The sequence below is a fragment of the Sesamum indicum genome, linkage group LG8 (genome assembly GCF_026168435.1).
Source record: "Sesamum indicum cultivar Baizhima isolate 11 linkage group LG8, ASM2616843v1, whole genome shotgun sequence".
Lineage (NCBI taxonomy): Eukaryota > Viridiplantae > Streptophyta > Magnoliopsida > Lamiales > Pedaliaceae > Sesamum > Sesamum indicum.
In genome coordinates, this window is record NC_142664.1 from 31,781,579 (window position 1) to 31,796,402 (window position 14,824).

At 35.9% G+C, this 14,824-nt stretch overlaps 2 protein-coding genes across 5 annotated transcripts; both read right to left on the reverse strand.

Moving 5' to 3' along the window:
• Positions 1 to 5: 5 nt before the first annotated feature.
• On the reverse strand, positions 6 to 6,484 carry LOC105169842 (mitochondrial import inner membrane translocase subunit TIM44-2). 4 transcript variants are annotated; one of them, XM_011090383.3, is made up of 14 exons: positions 6,242 to 6,481; positions 6,046 to 6,158; positions 5,293 to 5,376; positions 5,079 to 5,154; positions 4,341 to 4,385; positions 3,792 to 4,232; positions 3,631 to 3,699; positions 2,917 to 2,981; positions 2,760 to 2,828; positions 2,611 to 2,683; positions 2,309 to 2,413; positions 1,072 to 1,143; positions 784 to 846; positions 6 to 439 (listed from the first exon to the last, which is right to left on the reverse strand). In XM_011090383.3, exons 1-14 carry the CDS (start codon positions 6,320 to 6,322, stop codon positions 308 to 310), a joined length of 1,488 nt encoding a protein of 495 aa, XP_011088685.1. In that variant the 5' UTR covers positions 6,323 to 6,481; the 3' UTR covers positions 6 to 307. The 4 variants fall into 4 exon arrangements, 3 of the variants coding, with proteins under 3 accessions (XP_011088685.1, XP_088739600.1, XP_011088687.1); XR_016066733.1 differs by having other exon boundaries at positions 354 to 439; positions 784 to 944; positions 6,242 to 6,484; XM_088883474.1 differs by lacking the exon at positions 5,293 to 5,376.
• A 1,430-nt stretch (positions 6,485 to 7,914) lies between these two features.
• Positions 7,915 to 11,729, reverse strand: RHS17 (root hair specific 17). Its single transcript, XM_011090386.3, has 10 exons — positions 11,358 to 11,729; positions 11,211 to 11,261; positions 10,954 to 11,044; positions 10,658 to 10,734; positions 10,353 to 10,441; positions 10,093 to 10,267; positions 9,665 to 9,852; positions 9,386 to 9,488; positions 8,944 to 9,275; positions 7,915 to 8,836 (listed from the first exon to the last, which is right to left on the reverse strand). Exons 1-10 carry the CDS (start codon positions 11,580 to 11,582, stop codon positions 8,380 to 8,382), a joined length of 1,788 nt encoding a protein of 595 aa, XP_011088688.1. The 5' UTR covers positions 11,583 to 11,729; the 3' UTR covers positions 7,915 to 8,379.
• Positions 11,730 to 14,824: the final 3,095 nt, after the last annotated feature.

Consider the following 14,824-nt stretch of genomic DNA (forward strand, 5'->3'; position numbering starts at 1 on the left):
TGGTATAGGGAATTAACATCATTCCAATCAATAATAATATTTGCTACATTGCCAGGAATGATGGATGCACTACATCTCACTCATGTCTTAAGAAAGATACCCCATGCTTATTCATTACCCTTTTTGCTTCAAGCCAAAACTGAAGCTACCAAAAAATGGTCAATTTCTATGTAAACTTCTAGCTCAGTGCTTTCTTTATCTCAGTTGTCAGCATCAGGGCCTCCATTTTCTAACTCCTAAGCTACACAAGATTCAACAACAAAATCCTCATTCATATTGCAAGATAATAGTTGAACATTGGCCAAAATCAAATGAGGGCCCGGACACCCAGTTGCTGCATTTCTCTTAGCTTCCATATGGAATAAGGAGCACCTTCTCCCACTTCTTCTGGATCCAACTGCTGCATAGCCCAAGCATAATATACAGTGTGGATCGTATCCTGATTAGGCAAAAGAACTGGGAGTCACGTCAACATGACAACAATCCTTAAAACCAAAAACTCAATCAATTTCAGGAGACAAAATTGCAGTCAAGCAGCCAGCTGAACCTTCAATGAGCAACTGACGTCAAGAAAATAGAACAGGGTGGATAAAATAACAAGGAAGTTGTTTGCTTGGAACCCAAGTATACTGCTATAAAATTTGAAAGTTTTGTAAGACTGATCATTTTAACCATGGCAATTTAAATAAAGCTACAAAATCAGAAGCCACCATTTTCCTCTCAACTTTTTCGGAGGCAAGAAGATTAAATAAAGCTACAGTATCGGAAGCCTTCAAAGTCTACCTGGCCACCTTCTGTTATTGAGCCAAGTCTATCACGAACACAGTAGACCTGCTGCGTCTGGAACTGTTTCAGTGTTCAAACAAAGAGGTAATCAGCATCATTTGGTGAACATCTCTGTTTCAGAGAGTGCTTACACATGCAGCGGTAATCCACTAATGAGTCTGCATAAGTAACAATCAGCTCGGCATTCGAGGAGACAAACACAAATCTCCCAAAATTTAACTAACATGATACATCAAGAGGGGTGCACAGTAATTTTTAAGGTATTAGCAGAAAATGCTTTCTTACTGCAATAATAATTATAGGAGTGTCTCCCATCATTTTGGTCTCTCGAACTTCAACTTCTGATATATGTAAAATCTGCATGCAGTGCATCAACCATTTTAGTGTAAGAATGTGAAATCAGAGATCATCCTATAAGTAGTACACCCAAATAGAGACCTAACTGTTGCTTCCAAATCACAAACTCTAATTTAGCATATCCTGTTTATTAGTCACGTAACTGAAAGAGAAACTTGTTGGATGGCAGGAATTAGTTTTGCAAGCAAACAAGCTTTCTTGGCAGCATGTATAGGTGGAAAGCAATCAGCGTCTTACCAGGGCATAACAAATCATGTGTTAGTTCACTTAAACTCTGCTAAGCTAAGTTCCTTAAAAAACAATATGACTTACACACAAACAGGTGTGTATGAGCTTCACTCTTGGTGTACCGGAAAACAACAACATTTCCATGTTATTAGCATGTTCCACCGTGCCACCATTTTAGCATCCACGTTGAACAAACTTCAATCTCAACACCACAAGGTCAACCATATCCAACTTCCACCTCTTACATCACTAACCACTTCAACCAGACTAAAAAACACACACACCCCAGCAAACCCCAACCAGTCTGACAAACACGCACCACTCACAACCCCCAGCAAAGTTAAGAAACCAAGCTTTGAGCATACACAGAACGATGACAAATTATTAAATGTTCCATAACAATTGATACTTCAAGCAATTTTTCCTCACGATAATCAACAACTAATGATATCATTTGGTGAATAAAGAACTGTAGACTTGGCGGTATAAGGTTTGTAAACATTAAGATAAATCAGCCTTTCCAACACTGAAGGGACGCAAGAAAAGATTCATAAAAATGAACACTATCTGTATCTTTTTGGCTTTCTTGATATAATACCAAGAGCTAATCCTTTTGCATAACAACATTACAGGTAGCTAAAAGGTTTCTAACCAATCCCTAGACACCAGTTCACCAACAGGACCAAGTTCCAGACATTGCACTTTCGATAATATCTAAAAAAAGAACAAGCCCCCAAAAGAGCATACCAGATGTACCACAAATATAAGGAAAGTGTGGAGACAAACCAAATCAACTTCATTAGAAAAATAATCTCCACATAGAGATTAGATTAGGAGAAAGCTATTGCTCCAACCACATTGGAAGGCAACAAAAAATGGGAGATGATTTCAATCTCTTGACAGAAAATGAGTGATAAATATGATTATTCATTCTAACCTTGTTATCGAAAAAGATGCCCTGGCTTTCAAAAGCCTTATGCTCTGCTTTACACCGCTCCATTACATGAGAGCTACAGTACTTTTTTAATACTTCAATATCCCCCTGAAGAAAGCATGAAAGAAAAAACGAATCGTGGTATAAAAGTATATAAGATAACATAATACTTTCTCAACACAAATCTAAATTTCTTTAAGGGGGGACCATCACAAGTAACTGAAATATACATGATATATCTAAACCATGGAATACCAAATTATGCATCAGTTCACCCATGTGGTCCACTGAAGGTGAAGACTTACTTTGAAATAAGCATTGAGAACCGGTTTAACCACTTCTTGAACCTCAGCCACAAATTCTGGTAAAGAGAAAGTCCTAATACAAGCCATACTTGACTTTTAGAGAAGAAAAGTTGCGTCCGAAAGATAAAATTGACAGCATGTAATCTTACGGATCTCTGCGCCGAATCTCTTTGAATGACATGGCAGCATCTGATTCTCCAAGAACAGTTTCACTGATACTGAAATGCAGCAAGTATAACTATAAGTTTTGTGATCTCCAGCCATCAATATTGGTATACAAACTAGGGAAGCAGGGTTAAAACATACTCCTGGATTTTGTGAACAACAGGATGATCACTAGTCTCCCATCTCTCCCGCATATCTTCAGCAATCTGCAAACAATGAGATTCTACCAATAACAATGTCTCTTATGCAATACTATAAACAACCATAGGAAAAAGACTGGTCATGATCATCCTTGAGCTACCTATCCTTCTGAAATGTATTGAAACAAAATGCACATAAGGCCCAACGAGAGAATGTTATAGAAGTATAACATGTGAATGAAGTACGAATATACAGCTCATGCTTTGCTCCAATTACTATCTAATATACTTGGGTATCTGAGCAATATAAGAAGAGTTGTGCAACTAGAGAGAAGGGAAACCAGAGAGCACAGCTATTTACAGTCTCTCCAAGTCCTAATAACCGAAACAATTAATAAGATGGCAGTTTAAATCAGCAAAAACATTCCACCAATAATGAGAACATACTAAATCTGAACCAGGGTGAACAACAAACAAGTGCATGCAGATATTCAAGTCAACTTGGCCCATACCATTCTCATTCTAGGTATTTGAAGATATAAAACTAACTGAAAGCTTGAGGCTTGTACATTATATTTTGAGCTTCCGCTCAGACAACTGAGTAACAGACCAATAAAACTCCCAACTTGAAGTGTGTTAGAAAAAAACACAGGTACACTTGCAAAAGAAACTGGAACAGAGAAAATAAAATATATTATTTCAAGTTGCAGAATACCTCCTGGCTCTTTCCAATCACAGGCTCACTAAACCCACTAACACGCTTGAATACAGGATGCCCTCGCATCTAAGACATGAAACCATAATATCAGCTTAAGATGGGGTAAGAAAGCCAGTTGAAAACCACAGTAGGTAAGAATGGAGCAAAGGAAAAATCACCTTATTCTTGAACGCCTCCCATTTCTTACTCCATGGAGACTGCTTTGAAGGTAACACAACAATATCAGTCCGGCTACTTCTTTCAGTATTTGGTGAGGTAGCAGCAGAAGAAGCATCATACTCAAGGTGCTTTCTCCTATTTGGATTCCCTTTCAATTCTTCCTTCACAATGTCAATACCCTTCTTCACCAAGTCAACTGGTTTTGCTTCTTTTAATTTGTGGAATGCTAATGAAACCTTTGGAGAGATGGAAGAAGCACCAAACTTGACCTTGCTGAACAATCTTTGGGCATTATCACTAGATTCAGATTGTTGCTGCCCCTGTTGCTTTTCTTCACCAGAAGCAGTCTTGCTTCCAGCTTTTCCATTTGTGCTGTGACTAGCTGAAGTTCCATTTTGTCCTGTTGGCTCTTGCTTTCCAACACCAAAACTCTCTTTGACCTGGATAAAAAATGTGAAGTGTTCATATCATGTTCTCTGTGACTGAAAATATGTTGCAGAAGATCAAAATTTATGAATCATTTATATCCTGGAAAAAAGTTCACAAACCTCTTCTTTAGCAGCAGAAATCTTTTCTTCCACATCAGCATAAACCTCCAAGAACAGAAAAGAAGAGAAGTGTTATCATCATTTAAAACTCATTTAAAACATCCAAATAAGATATGCAACATTCATCTTTCTCATGCAATCAGTCAGCTCATCAGCTTACATGCAAAACATTGATTCTGCCAGACTGCCACTAGGCTCCCATCACAAAAGTAGTATTCAATCATTCATATAACAAGCTTGTCTTAATAACATTGCAATACACATTTTATATCCAGGAACATTAATTCCAAGCCATTAAGTACAGATGAATTCAGGTATACACCATTACACAAATTTACAGTTGGTCCCCAAAGCTTTTGAAAGAAGACAATTGACAAAAGAATTTACTAGCTTGTAATGCATCCACTTCCATGGAAGCACAAGCAGACACCAACAATCACAGGCGTGCACACATTTTTTTTTTTTTTGAGGGGTGGGGGGTGTTTGGGGGTTAAGAACCATAAGCATTAAATTGTCGGAAACTAAATTTTCCCTATTTGCCTCCTACCTATAGCTGTTCGGTATGAAAAGAAGTAATGAGATCTCCATAATGTGGCAAATAATGTGCAAATTAAAAACAAAACTCTGCAGACATTAGCTCATGCAAGTAGGAAGACTATACCAAGAATGATAAAAAAAAAAAAAAAGATGCTCAGGTTTTCAGTGCTTCTCTTTCAGCACCCAGAGGAGTATTCATACCTTTTTGGCCTTTGCTTCAGCCTCCGTCCAGACACCATCTACATGCTTGTAGAGCTGCTCGGTAGTCTGCTTCGTTCTGCATTTCGCCATTTCACGATCTCAGAGCTCCCAATGGAAGTGTCTGCCAGCCTTGACATACAACAGTATGTCTCAGCCTCTATATAGTTAGAATGAAAGATTGACAACCAAGAATGTTAATATGTATCAACACTACCTAACTTTCAGATCCTCTTTCACCCCTTTCAATCCTTCAGCTTTCTCTTTAATTTCCTTAATGGATTGTTGAAAATCCTGATTCCTACAATGAATCAGGATATTATCTTAAGTTTCCAGAAAAAGATAGAAGGCACGACAAAGTGTTGAAAACACAGCAAAATTATCAATGGAAAGCTTTATGACAGGGGAACTCAAGACAGTGAATAGAAACAACTTTAAGATGAAATAACATGAGACATGTTTCAAAGTCCCAGCTATGATACCCAACTTAAATTTTGCCCAGACAAGCATTAGTTCTAAGAACATACAATCTCTCCCCTCATAGAGGAACCTTTACTTATCATGCTAATTCAATAGCAGGGATTTAGTCCAGGTTCAGGTCCCGGAAAAAGCTTCAACATAATTAACCACGAGAGTCATCACAAGAAGAAAATGGGGGGAAATGTAAACTACGAGACCACAACAAATATAATTCCACACTATCACAACATTAGACAACAACCCGCCGCCCAACAAATGAGAAAGAAAAAGGAGAAACCATGACCTATCTTACAACTCAAGAATAATAGAAATGGGCGTCGTATGCATTTGGGAGGAAAACGTCAAAATAAGTGCCACACATAAAATCATCATGGGGACTGGCGAGTTAAGCAAAGGACAGGTGACATGGGCAATTGCTTGGAAACCAAATTCGGAGTATTAATTAAGAAATAAAACAAAAGGCCCAAGTCTTGAAGGGACGCAAGATTACCTTTCAACCTCCCCCTTAATCTTCTTGGAGAACTCATTAAGCACACCGAACTCGCGTCTAAACGAATATCCATTTGGAGGCACCGCCGGTAGCCTCGTACGTCTACTCGAAACCTACACAGCAATCATCAACACGAGAAAAGTTAACCGTGAAAGAGAAAGGAAAGCGACACAAATACAAACAAACATACACACACCTGTTGAGACATTAATAATTGATGACGAAAAAGAAGATGTTTGGACAGGAAAAGATCTCTGGCGAGTTTTCTGCTGGCCATGAGAACCCACAAAAGCTATATATTTTGATTTTGATATATGGGGGAAAGGAATGAAGAATATGAAGGGCTTTAGGGTTTTACAGAGTTTGGGATGTTGCAACTTACAGAGAAGGCCAAATGGAAAAAAGGAGACTTTTTCTTGCCCTAAGGATAACTGTTAACTTTTTATTTATTAGGGTCTGTTTTGGGTCGACGGATGGATTTTTCCAGTGCACCGCCAGCGCCAGCGGTTGGGAGCGTCCGCCTCATTGGCAACTAATTAATCTATTAACTTATAATCGAGTAATAAATATTTGGAATAATTAAATATTTCTTCCTTAAAATTTAATATAATTATACTAGACCCCTCATAATTTAAAAAATTACATCAAATACCTATAAAATTTACTTCCATCTAACAAATAAATTCATCCATCAATCAAAATTTATCAAATTTGTTGATATTAACAAATTGGATAAGAAATTATAGGGATAATTACACAAACCTCAGAACACTCCCCTCCCCTGAGGTTTGTGTAATTACACATAGACTCTCTATGGTTTGAGAAATTACATCTAGCACCCTATAGTTTGCTTCCTCTTACCAAATAAGTCATTCATTTAGTCAAAATTCACTGAATTTATTAATATTACAAAAAATAAAAAAAAAATCTATATTTATTCTCAATTAACTTATTACTGACTTAATGCAGGTTAAATAAATCTTTTTATGATCAAAATACCTTCATTCGTCTTCACGCATTAATAGATGTAAGAAGGTATATCTTCACTAGTATAAGGATAGTTTAGTTTGAAAAAAATAGTTTGAGCTACAATAAAAATTGTAATAAGTAAATTGCGAATAAATATCAATTTTTATTCAAAATTTTTATTAATGTCAATAAATTTAGTGAATTTGACTAATTGAATGACTTATTTATTGGAGGAAAGCAAACCTCAAGAGTGCTAGATGTAATTGTCCAAACTAAAGGGGTTACGTGTAATTACACCAAACCTCAGGGGAGGAAAATGTAATTATCCCAAAATTATATATCATTCCGATTAACTTATTACTAATTTATTACAGATCATATAGATCTTTTTATAATCAAATTACACTCATAAGTTTTTTATAATCAAATTACACTCATACGTTTTCACATATTAATGCACGTAAGAAGTTATATCTTTACCGTTATAAGGATAGTTTAATCGAAAAAAATTATTTGACCTGCAATAAGTCAGTAGATGATAAATTTTTCATTAATTTTTTTTTATTAATGTCAACAAATTTAGTAATTTTTTGCTAACGGAAGACCTATTGGCTAGACATAAGCAAAACTTAGGAGTACAAAAAAATAATTTTCCAAATTACAGGGATTTACGTATAATTACACCAATATTCGGACAAATGGAATGTAACTATCCCTAAATATTTTGTTAACTACATTAATCAAAAGTGAATTTGATTAGAAACAATTATGTATGTACTATTTTTTCATTTTCTCATATACGGTTTAAAAGTGATAAAAATGCTTACATCAACTGATACACACAGTTTGTTGCATTTTTGTTGTTTTAGGCTGCATTAATAGATCAACAGAGAACCCAAAAACGAAAAAATTCAAGTCAGGAAATATTCTAATAAATCAAGAACTGAAAATTGTCATCTACAAACACTTGGTTGAGTGTAGATGACATTATTGCCTTCAAATTTAAGGCAAAGGGTTGTAAGAGAAATTATTCTCTTAATAATTTACAAAGAATTATCCATGCAGCTTATCACACATTGCCTCAGAAATTACTGCATCTTGAATGACAAAATCGAAGAATCAACTCTTAGCTGGTAAAGCCCATATCTACAAGATCTTCCCCTGGTTTACTCATATGACTCCACGCATTGAAGCAGCGCATCAGTAGATGCATGCTTTTTTTGTTTTTTTTTTTTCTGAGTTGGAATAAGAAGATCAAAATTTTGTTGAGGACTGGGTTAGGTTGAGCAGACCGTAGCACCAAATATCAGTGTGTCCTTCTATCTAATCGGATATAGTACTTTCTTCAAGTATTTATCCTTCTATCTAATCAGAAACAATCTCTTCTAGTTCTGGTTGATCAGGTTTTAACACAGAACCCGAATCTTTTCTGTTGGCCGACACTCTCTCTGGAATTCCATTGTCATATTCTGGATATTCTGCTTCTGACAGATCTAACTCATCTTCTGAGTATCCGTCATCATTTCCTTCGCCGCTATATTCTTCAGTGCCTTGATCTGGGTCGTTTTTGCTATCGACCGCGCCTTCAGAATTTCGATCTCTGGTAGCCATTGATTCTGAAGTTTCACATATGCAAGGCAATGGGTGTTCATGGAACCCACCCTTCCCTGGCTTTACCTCATTCGGCTCTCCCATGAAACCTATTTGGACAGTTCGCACTTGTGAAGCAAATGCTTCCCATGTCATGTTATCTCGTTCAAGGAACAAACGGTACAGCTTTTTAGAATTTGGCCTGATTGTTGGTTTGTGACCAAAGTATCTCCTGCAATAAATACAATCTTATTTAGCAGTCAAGATAAAGATTATTTCAGTACGTGGCATGGAGCGTTCCTTAACACATAGGTCATTCTAACTTCAAATCTAGAATACCTTTTTCCAGCTAGTATTTTTGCCATGTTCCCGTTGTTATTGGTGACAAAAACATCACTTTCATCGCAAACAATGAAGTCCAGGGCAGCCATGCGAGAGGAATAGGATGAGAATTCTGCTAGCTCTTCCTTGCTGGCAATAGTCTCTTTAGTGTGGAAGTTTGGGAAAAGAGCTTTCAGATGCGCCAGTGTTTCTTCGCCTCCATATACTTCACCGGATGCTACATATATATGCACGTCATTCCCAAAACCCAATGCTCTCAACATCAGGCCGACTTCCTCAGGACTCAGTGGGCATTTTCCACGCCTTCGTTCCTTTTCAGGATTTTTTGTCTGCAAAACATGCCGATTCAGCGATATATCAGTTGGACTTTCATTTAACCTCAGTAACCGTATGTATCACTACTGGAGAAAAACTTCACGGCATAGGAGGCTGGACTCACATGTAAAGTTTTCCACCGCTTTCGTATCGCACCTAGTTCTTTCTTTTCTTTCTCTCCACCACCATAATAGCATCCAGAGAATGCTAGCATGTCAGGTTCAAATCTGTCGAGTTTAAAAAACTAAATGTCAGCAAGAATACTGTCTATATATAACGTCAGTGATTGGGTATCACGAGAAGAGCTCCCTGAATTTCCAAAGAAGCTTTTAGAGTGATCAATGATGCAAATAACTAAGAATCTGAGAAGTTAGTCAAGATTTATGATAGTCTCAGTACCTACCTTAAGTGCAAGGCAATATAATGCTTGCTTTTCATTCTCATCCTTTCAACTAATTTCCTACCCATTTGAAGAATAGGATCGGCAAATGTTAGCGCATGGTAGTTAACTCTACATCTCAGTTTCTGCAAGTCCAGTTCAAGCCGGTTTGACAACCTGTAATCGAACTTGGTAAGCTGAACAGCCTGTACCTGAGGACAGCCAATATTGCAGTTTCAGTATTTATAAGTGTCCCGTTGAGTTATTGAAAATCTTCAGTTTATAAGCAGAATTAGTCATGAAGGAGGTGCTACTGATTGTATTTCAAATGGCAACAACCAGCACAGAAGAAGCACGTTCTCCTTGAAGATCTAGATTTATCCAGCATGAGGGTTCCAGTAACCAGTAGAAAGAATCAGAATGGCATCAATCTTTGGCAGGGAAATACTCACGCGCTTTTTCGCATAGATGGGCAGGATGCGAGTCTCGTAGCATTTTTCATTGCATTTCCTTGGAGCTCTTGTAGTTGAGACTTTGCCTGCCTTTTGGGGAAGCTCTTTAATGATTTTCACATCTTTCGACAAGTACGTGATAAACCAATCAATGTCGAAGATCTCAGAGAAGTTGCTGCAGAACCATTATGGAGGCTCTGGATTAGGAATATACATGATTTTAGGAATCAATCATGTCAATTGTATTATAAGGAACAAACCTGGAATCCTTCCAGAAAGATTTTTGGTCCAGCTTAGGCACGACAAGGGTAGCATTCAAGATGTAGGCGGCAACAACAGCATCTACTATCTGTGACATATGAGCTAGTACATTATATGTCCACCCACAATCAAACTCCCCAAAAATGTCAATATCATTAAATGTGGCCTAATCTGACATCAAGACTCCTGATTTTATGCTAGAAAGCATTGCGTTAGAGAACCTCGACGGTCTCTTTATTTGTTGAATCAAGAAAGACAAGTCGAATTACTTCACTGCGTGATTTACATGGTAACAGACACTTACCCCTGTTCTTTGCTGATTTAAGCCTCCGCTAGTTGCAATGATTAAGTACCTATTTGGTACCGTATGCATCTCCGCGGCTGCAATGCAATATGGCATTCAGAACACGAGAAATGATCAGAACTTATATCAAACAACAATTATCACCAATTGAAACCAGAAAATTTGATTTTTCTTGGAAGCAATCCTAAAAGAACAGAAATTGATGTAAAACCATATATAAAACTTTTTTCTGAGATGCAATTAGTTTAGATTGATTGTGTGTGTTCTGATACGATGGACAAGGAATGGGAGAGTACCTAAAAAGTAATGGCTGGCATTACTGCATCCATAATAGAAATTGGAGAGATTTGAAGTCCACAGGTCCCGCCCCAAGCTTCCTCCCTTCATCTACGTACAGGTAGAGCACAGGTTAATCAATAAACAAAATTAGTTACTCGTCAAGACAAAATAAATAAGAAATCACACGGATTAGATATATACATATATATATATATGTGTGTGTGTGTGTGTGCGTGTGCGAAACTGATTGTATTCATCAGAAATCGTGACTCACCGTAACGCGAGACACATTTTCTTTCTCGACATTCATGTGAACCTTTACTCCCTTGTTAAGATGAGAAAAAAGAAGAATTCAGATAAGATGGAGATGGCGGAGAAAAAAACAAAAATAAAAACAAGTGGTATTTGAATCAAAACATACAGATGTGTTGAGAGTGAGGTGGTAATGGCGAGGGGTTGTGGTGGTGGGAGGTGAGAGAAACAAAAGAACAGCAAGAAGGAAGAGTAAACAGCCGGAGAGAGCGGAGAGGAAGGGGAGAAGGTGATGGAGGCGGCGACGGCGTTGGTGGTGGCGGAAGAGAAGACCCTGTAAAATCTGTAATCCGATAAATTCATCCCTGTACTTTTTCTTCTTCATCGTGCTCATGCTCTATCGATGAAGAGATGAGAGAGAAGAGGAGATTCTTAGGGGAGAGAACTAAGGAGATGAAGATGGCCGGCCTGATATGAAAATGTCCACCATTCTCATCTCTTTCTCTCTCTCTCTCTCTATCGCGCGCGCCATATATATATATATATATGTGTGTGTGTGTGTGTGTGTGTTGTGCGTCTAACAACCCAACACAACAACTTCAAAACATGGAGGAGTTTCTGTTGTACTAAATGCTCGTTAACGGCAACGAGAATAATGTATGTTTTTCTTATTACATTTTCTCTTTTTCCCACATTTACCCATATCTTTTATTTTGTTGCGTTTTGGCCCCACATAATGCGTTTAATCGGCAAGAAAGGCCCCAGCACAGTTGCTCCCTGTCCTTTGGGTTTGGATGAAATCGCGTGAAAATCTTTCTCCAAAATCTATTATGTAATGCCGCAATATTACAATGTGAGCTTTCATTTTTGAGGGATTATTTTTATTTTAGTTACCGTAATATATATTTTATTTTTTATTTTTTGAGTTGATCGATTCTAAAAATAGTAATATCGTAAAATTAGCTTAGAAAGTTACCATTTTTACTTGACTTTTTCTAGCCGTTATAATTTTATTTCAAGTGTTGAAGCCTACTACAAAATAGAATTTCACAACATAAATCATCTCCTAATTCACTAGGATAATTTAGTATAAAAATAATCGTAAAATAAAGAGCGAATCTTGAGGTCCTAAAAGCAGATAATTTTTGTTTCCGGTCAAAATGGAGCTAGTTCTGGTGTGCTATCATATGATAATTGTTAAAAATTAATTACAAATTACAATTGATTATTAAAAATTAATATAATAATTGTTGATAGATAGAATTAATTAGTATTTGTAACACGAGTAATTGCAACATCCGACCCTACAATAACATGAATAGAGAAAAATAGATTTGAAAAGTTGTTTTATTTAATTTTGGGGTCAAATGCAAACACCGCAACACATGAGATTGTTTGTATTTTTGGGTCCCAATTATTATTGATAAATCAGCTCCTAATGTTTGTAATTTTTGCAAATTATAATTTTGAGGTCAAATTAATTAATGCAGATTAGCATCTTCATATTGTATTGTTGTTTTTAAATGAATGTGAATAGTATAAATTTATTGTTTAAAAAATTGGTGCTAGATGCTTGCAGTTCAAAGGCGCAAAGCCTAGATTAATTTTGGTTTAAAAATTATTAAAAATCAAACTGTGAATAGGGGGTTGGTGGGGGGTGTTTTTCCCTCTACACTGAGTAACTGACTGCTGTTGTTCTGCTCTCCCACACTCTCATGCTATATATTCAAATCAAACATCTACTTATATATTATTAATAGATAAGTGAACCGTTGGAGGAAGTCAGTATTTTGAATGATGAATATTTGGAATCCATGAGGCTTAACATTTAATTCTTGCATCACCAACAAATTTTAATGTTTCTCTCCTTTCTCTATGTATGTATACAATATTCTTTTGTTAATGCATCGAAAAACGCCACCATCTCATCAATGCCCAAATATTACTACAATCACCCTTATTTTATAAGCAAAATGCACAACAATCTATAGCCATAGCCTCCGCTCCAACTTCAATTTGATGCTTGTTTACTGAAGCATCATCACTTTTGAGGAAACGAATTTAAACCCCACTTATGTGTGAATGGCTATTTTACTGTATAATAGGTATTATCTTTTTACTATAATAATATGTATTATTTAGATGTAATTTATTTGATATGTTGATCAGAATTGTTATAGTTGTTTTTATTAAATATAAAATTCATTTAATAATATTTCATCCAATTTTTTCTAAAATAAAGTCTCAATCAATTGCGGACTGGGTCGTGTTTATCTATCCAATTCCAAATCCCACAGAAAGTTGAAATTCATCATTAGCATGCCCTCATGCTAAAATATTGTTTGGGAGGGCTGAGATAACAAGTGGTCTGCCCTCTGACTTTGCCAACTTCATATCACATTCATTCTTTTATTATTATAATTAATATATCAAAAACAATACTTACCTCAACTGCATATCTATACTTTAGTATTAAGGAATATGAGCCTTTTGATATCTCACTTATATATTTTTACATCTGCTATTTTATTTATCATGTAATTACCAATTCTCTCTCCAAACATCTTCATATTCTCATCACTTTTCTTTTTTCTATCTATTTTAAATAAAATATCTAATTTACTTTGCACACGCATTTGGGTGTGTCTTTGACATGTGTTGTGAATGGTTGAGGAGATTGTGGGCCGAAATGAAGCCCTGAAAATATCAGAGTGAGGAGAGAAGAGGGAAACCCAATGCCAACTCCGCCCAAGACCAACATATGTCTTTTGACAAAAAAGAATAGACCACTAGTAGTAGTAGCAGCAGACATTACTGCTACAGAATAATTATACTTTTTTTTTTTTTTTTAAATTTAATGTAATTATACGTAAATTTTTTATGAATTGAGAAATTACATATAATATTTCTAAAACTTGCTTTTGATTAACGGATAAACTCATTTGTTATGACCAAATTATCGAATTTGCTAATATTAACAAAAATATTTATATTTATCCCGATTGAGTTATTATTGACAGGTCAAATAAATTTTTTTATGACCAAATTACCCTCATACATCTTCACGCATTAATGCGTGTGAAGAGGTATATCTTCAACGTTATAAGGGTAGTTTAGTCCGGAAAAAAAAATTAGTTGACCTACAATAAATCTGTTTTAAGTCAATCCAGGATTTTTATTCTTTTTTTTTTTTTTTGTTAATGTCAACAAATTCATTATTTTGACTAACGGCGGGACTTATTTGTTAGACGAAAGCAAACTTTAAATATGCTAAATATAATTTTTCAAATCACAAGGGATCTATGTGTAATTACATTAAATTTCAGAAAATGGGAATATAGTTATCACTTACTACTAGTGACTGGAATAGATGAGAGTTGAGTCATATGCCAAGTGGCAACAAGGTTTGATTGCGTCCTCTCCTATCACTTTTTTCTTCAATTCGAACTTCAATCTGGATATTTATAGTTTTGGTCATCATATATTGCAACTAATTCATTTTCAATCCCTAAACATATTAATGTTCTACTTAATCTTTTAATTTCTAAAATATTAACAATTTCGGTCCTTAGGCCTAATGAATGACCATTTTGTCATTTCAAAATAAGCATGTAGTCCAACTATCTTTTTCCTATA

What these genes read in the sequence shown, in the direction of transcription:
- LOC105169842 (XM_011090383.3), bottom strand. Translation starts at nt 6,322, where the DNA reads ATGGCCAGCAGAAAACTCGCCAGAGATCTTTTCCTGTCCAAACATCTT. An exon ending in AAAGAGGATCTGAAAGTTAG is followed by an intron (nt 5,155 to 5,292) that starts GTAGTGTTGATA and finishes GGCGAAATGCAG; the next exon opens with AACGAAGCAGACTACCGAGC. An exon ending in GAGATTCGGCGCAGAGATCC is followed by an intron (nt 2,684 to 2,759) that starts GTAAGATTACAT and finishes GGCTTGTATTAG; the next exon opens with GACTTTCTCTTTACCAGAAT.
- RHS17 (XM_011090386.3), bottom strand. Translation starts at nt 11,582, where the DNA reads ATGAGCACGATGAAGAAGAAAAAGTACAGGGATGAATTTATCGGATTA. An exon ending in TAAATCAGCAAAGAACAGGG is followed by an intron (nt 10,442 to 10,657) that starts GTAAGTGTCTGT and finishes CATATGTCACAG; the next exon opens with ATAGTAGATGCTGTTGTTGC. An exon ending in AGCGGTGGAAAACTTTACAT is followed by an intron (nt 9,276 to 9,385) that starts GTGAGTCCAGCC and finishes CATGTTTTGCAG; the next exon opens with ACAAAAAATCCTGAAAAGGA.